At 30.8% G+C, this 6000-nt stretch overlaps 1 protein-coding gene across 2 annotated transcripts in view; it reads right to left on the reverse strand.

The window, feature by feature from the left end:
- The window catches only part of LOC103573582 (2-hydroxyacyl-CoA lyase 1), a 40617-nt gene extending 37337 nt beyond the window's left edge, over positions 1 to 3280 (reverse strand). Inside the window, exon 1 of one of the 2 annotated variants that reach the window (XM_053741994.1) lies at positions 2991 to 3280. Coding sequence is in view for 1 of the 2 variants with exons in the window: in XM_014443482.2 (XP_014298968.1) it covers positions 2991 to 3035 (45 nt within the window). In the remaining variant the exon portion in view is untranslated. The remainder of the gene's footprint in view (positions 1 to 2990) is intronic. The other variant, XM_014443482.2, reaches the window with a different exon arrangement.
- Positions 3281 to 6000: the final 2720 nt, after the last annotated feature.

Consider the following 6000-nt stretch of genomic DNA (forward strand, 5'->3'; position numbering starts at 1 on the left):
GTTAGAAATCTGGACAAAAACAAAGATTTGCCTCGAACGTTACAAAAAACTATAATATGTCCAGGAAAATCCGGATGAATGGTAACTCGTTTCGGTATCCATTCGCCTTAAAGTAAGTTAAATACTAAAAATCACAAATTATGTATTTGGTTACTTCTCAAAAAAAAAAAAAAAAAAAAACATAAATCAAGACTTGAAATAAAATTAATTTCAGTAAAATGTGAACATTTCAAGCTAATGTTTCACTACATGTTAAATATTAAATTCAGGATGGCCACAAATCGGCAAATCCGGGAATTACCTGAGAATTCAATTGCGATGATTCAAAATTTAAAATTTTTTTAATAATACACTAGCCATGAAAATTAAAGGATATTGAAAAAATAACAAATTTTAAAGTGTTTTCCGGCTGGTTCTAACTCAAAGGAAAATAGTTGTACAACAAAAACAAAAATTTTTATCAATAATTATGATGGATTTTTTATTACTCTGGAATCATGCATAAAAATATTCAAGACCAGTTCAGAAAACTAAACACTTGAGGCTATCAGATTTAATTGTTGCCAATGAAAATATAATAAAAACTTTGAATTTCTTAATGATACGAATAAAAATAATGAATCAGGAAGATCGTGAAAAACCTTACTGGAAAATTGGGAAATATCAGGGAATTTTAAAATCATTCCTTAGTGGTCACTTTGAAATTAAAAAAACTGGTTGTAATTACATAGCTTTTGTAAAAATCATCTGAATACTTAAACTTCAATTTCCACCAAATATTTTTAAGCTATTGCATAGCTTTTATCGCGGGCTTTGAGCGCGGCGACCGAATCAAGAAATTCCGTAACGAAAATAAAACCTAACACCCCCACTCCGCCTAACATGTAACTTGGCCGAGCGTTCGCTTAACGTGTATGTATATGGTACGACTGTACGAAGCTCGCACGGATCGAGACGAGCTGCTCCGAAATCAGACGAATACGTCAGCAGCTGTTTGTGAAAAAGTATATCCCGTGCCAAAAGGTAAAAGCGAATAAATTTTTTTTTTCATCGCCAATTGATTAGTAAACATTTTCTATGCTTGAAAATCCAACATTGTTTTCCCAAAGCTAAAAGGGTGTATGTCTTTAATTATGCGCCCTTTTAGCTTTAGTAATTTGAAAATTTTGTGAGCAAAAGCTAAAAGGGCGTATAAATTTTTTTCTGAAAAATTCATTAAAAAGCTTAGCCGAAGTCTAAAAATGAAAAAAGAAAAAAATGCTGCTGTAATAAAGGTATATTCCAACTAATACTTTCTTTCAATATTAAAGTTAAAAATATGTCTACACAGAAAAAAAGGATTTATTGGGGCAAAAAATTTTTTCTTGATCTAAAAAAAATTTTACTTGACCCAAGAAATTTTTTGTATTATGAAGTGAAATCAAAAATTTTTTTGGAGTGAGAAAAAATTTTCTTCAAACAAGAAAAAAATTTTTTAGGCGAGAAAAAAAATTCTTGAGCCAAGAAAAATTTTTGTCTTCAATTCATAATACAAAATATTTCTTGTGGCAAGAAATTCTTTTTTACTGTGTAGAAAAATAATTATTTCTTTATTATTAAGTAGCTTGGATTTTTTTTTTTTTTTTTCATATTATTCTGATTTATGACGGATATATAATCCAAAACACTAATTAAAGAAAAAGTCAGTAAATTGTTATTTTTTATTATCATTATGAAAATTTTTTATTTAATTGAAAATTTGATATTTTTTTTTTTTTTTATAATTTTATCTTTAATAAATTTTGGAAAAAAAAAAAAAAGTGTAGGAGACTGTTTTTTTCATCTAACTTGTTTTGTGAAACTATTTGTCAGTATTTTGAATTAAAACTTGAATTTTTTTTTATGCGCCCTTTTAGCTTTAGGCACTACTTTTCAAAAGCTAAAAGGGCGTATGTCTTGAGGTACGCCCTTTCAGCTCAAAGATGCTAAAATTTTTTTTTTGCAGATCTTGGCGTTTCGAAAAATTTCAAAGCTAATGGCAAAAAAAAATTTTTCATGCGCCCTTTTAGCATAATTCCCTACTAACCTGTAGCAATGCGCCCTTTTACCTTTTGGCACGCGATATAGTTGTATAGGTATCTATCATATCTTTATAATGCCACACTCTAGGGATGGGCGATATTGAAAAAAAACATCGATAGTTTTAGTTTTTAATTATCAAGTATCGATATATCTTGTCCAAAAAATATCGATAGAAAACATCGATGATTTAGAAAAAAAACATTGATAGTTGAAATATCGATAGATCAACTTCGCTGATAATAAATCAGAGCGGTTGACAACTTTTCTTTCGGAAAAATTGAATTTAAAAATGAATAATGATCCACAAGAATCCACAACAAAATATGGGACCACAATTGACGCGGTAGTTTCCAGATATTTACCGGATATCAAGTCTCATCAATCTTATGTTTCTTATTTCAGTTACCATAAACCTATAGTTTCAATGATAAAAATTCCTGAATAACCTATATGTATAGTAAGATAATAAAAATATTTTAAACGATATTAACTTCTCATTTATTTAATAAAAGGAAAAAATTTGTTTTCTTATCGGTCACCACGCTCAAAAAGTGTAACTTGAATTAATATCAAAGAAAAAAAATACTGCATAAATAAAAAATAAATAAATAATTATAATTGCATAAGTTGATAAAAAATGCTATGTAATAGCTTTACCGCGGCAGTCCCCGAGTGCCACACGTCTTTTTTTTTTTTATTAAAATAATTAACCAAAATAATGGTTTTCCAAAGTTTTTTAATTCTTTGTATTTAGCAAAAATTTTGTTAACTTCTGAAGCTTGTCTATTTTACCCTCCAAAAATTAACTTTCTAATTAAATACCATAACCTCTAAATGAATATTTATTTATTTCTCAATTTATATGAATCATTTACAGTTAAAACGTCCAGAGCAGATTTCCTCATCTACGTTGTATCTAAGTTTATTACCTGGTGTTTGAGAGACTCAGAAACGATTTGATTACCGTCCTTCATTATAATTTAAGTAACTGTAATTTAAATTATTAACCTGATCCCACAAATTATTTATTTAAATACTTATTTGAATCTATCTTATGTGAATATTATTCAATAATAATGTATAATCATTATAGTAGTTTATGAAATGACACTATTTTTTAAATTTTTATCTGCGTATTTATAAGTTAGATGATAACAGAGTTTGAAGTACATGCACTGTTGCCAGAACACGGACAAAAACTTCCCCTTCCCAAGCATGACTTTAGTATCATACATACAGCTGAAATGATGCTTGGGAAGGGGAACTTTTCGTCCGCATTCTAGCAGCAGTGAGTATACCCTGACACTGTAGAGATGGGCAAAATTTATCGATATTTCAACTATCGATGTTTTTTTTCTGTAGTATCGATGTTTTCTATCGATATTTTTTGGACACGATATATCGATACACGATAATAAAAAACTAAATCTATCGATGTTTTTTTAATATCGCCCATCCCTACGTGATAGTTAGAGTTTCTGATCAGAAAGTTGGTGTACATGAGTTGCGACCAACTTGTTAGCAACTTGGCGGCAACTTCATACTGTGAAACTGTTGGCGACAAATTGACTACAAGTTGCTCAACAACTTGTGGACAATCTACTGCCGCAACTTGTCATCAAGTTTCTGAGCAACTTGTAGACAAGTTGTCGACAACAGTGTCACGAGCTGAAAGTTGTCAACAAGTTTATCGGAAAGTTGCCGACAACTTTTAAAAATGCCAACTTTTGCGGCCAACTTGGCAACAGGTAGCAGCAGTAGGTTGTCATCAAGTTGCGGCCAACTTGGCTATCATGGTACATGTGCTGAAAGGTCTCGCTTATGTCCTCATCAGTCGACTGTTCAGGTTTCTGTTTTATATGAATTACCCTAATAGCACAGTCCTGATAGCCAAGTTGGCCGCAACTTGATGACAACCTACTGCTGCTACCTGTCGCCAAGTTGGCCGCAAAAGTTGGCATTTTTATAAGTTATCGGCAACTTTCCGATAAACTTGTTGACAACTTTCAGCTCGTGACACTGTTGCCGACGACTTGTCTACAAGTTGCTCAGAAACTTGATGACAGGTTGTGGCAGTAAATTGTCGCCAAGTTTCTGAGCAACTTATAGTCAACAGTTACGCAAGTTGAGAGTTGTCGACAACTTGTCGCCAAGTTGGTCGCAACTCAGGTACACTAACTTTCTGATCAGAAACTCTTGTTATGTCCTCAACAGCCTCAGGTGCCTCCACCTGTTAATTAATTAGTAAACTTGAGATATATAAGAAGCGCGCATTTAAATTCCATTTGAAATAATATATTAATATCCTACAACACTTATTGCGTCTTAACAATATGAAGTAAATAAATTAAATCACAAATCGTCGTGGCACATACTCATTAAATTATATATTTTTATTATAAGAAAGTTAAATAAATAGATGGATAAACTTTATTTTATATTTAGAGAAACATAAATACAGTTTGAGTGGTCTTGGAACGTTTTCTGTCACCTGATACTTAAAACCTAAACAAAACACACGCATAAAAATCATGAATAGGCCCTTGTTCTAAAGTTAGCAGTAAATATGATTATAAACAAATACATACTCTATAAGCAAACAAGAAAAGGAAATATATAATAAATAAATCTTATTTATAAATGAAAACCATATCACAGGAACTTAACTATTATTGTTAATATATATATTTTTACATTAAATAAAGAGTGATTCATATAATAAACGAATTAATAGAAATATTGAAATATAGCATTAGAATAATATAATGATGTTTCACGATAAATGATAATGTCAATTGTAACGAATAACTAAATATAGAATAATTATAGAACACACCTCTGATAGTCTAGAATATTTAACCGAATGATTGTATCCAAGTACAGGAAAATAGAATATAAATAATATAAGTAATAAGAAGATATAGAATGGATAAAGTAAAGAACGTAAATGTATAAGCTTATATCTTAAATTCGTATTAGTAGAAAGTATAAATGTATAAGTATAATATTTAGTAAAGAACATAGATATATAAGTATTTATACATATAAGCATGAGTGTGAACATGAGAGTAGTGGGGAGAAGTTGGAGAGTGGAGGTTCGAGATCTCTCTGCCGTCTGATGTAACTTCACTTCTCTCCGAGAACTCTTTACGAATGCAACTGTTATTACTGATCAAGTTTTATCCATACTTTATAATAAAATTCAGTCTGCAGATAAAAGTTATTTTATCAATTACATCTATCCTTAATCATAGTTTAATTATTTCATTAAATAACAATCATAATCATCATCATCTTAGTAAACAATAAATTTATCCACTGTTTTCAAATTCAAAATTTGGTCCCGCGTGACAACGAACTGCCCACTGTCCAGGAGGTGGCGTCAGCTCCGATCCTAGTAACCTCCCAGGACATAACAACTGGTGACAGCGGTGGGATTGTCACACCAATCGGGTTCAACGCAAATCTGGAGATTCAACAGCGTTCTGGAAAATCCTGATTGGTCCATCAGCGTTTTGAAATTCAAAAGCATCATCGAGTGTATTATTCTGCATCTGTTCCGGCGTTCCAGTAAGTTTATCGGCGATCTTCCAATTCCAGAGGGTCAATTCAACTGCGAAGGGTCATCTAGGAGGAAACTTCATGCTGACAGAAGATATTAGTGAAGTGAAATTATGTAGTGCGATATTAATAAGGGCAATTTCGCGAGTGAAAAGTGAAAAGTGATTATTTTTTTTTTTAAGGTATTTTATTTGTATTAATTCTGCAACCTGTAAGTCATTCTATGAAGTATTATTTTATATCAAAACTAAAGGCATTTTGTTTTAAAGGAAATTCTATAACTATTCATGTATGAAATTTGACGATTATTTGATATTTAACACTTTTAAATTGCTATCAGAGATAAGTTTCAGTCGAAATAAGTACACATTATAATAT

The sequence above is a fragment of the Microplitis demolitor genome, chromosome 9 (genome assembly GCF_026212275.2).
Source record: "Microplitis demolitor isolate Queensland-Clemson2020A chromosome 9, iyMicDemo2.1a, whole genome shotgun sequence".
NCBI lineage: Eukaryota > Metazoa > Arthropoda > Insecta > Hymenoptera > Braconidae > Microplitis > Microplitis demolitor.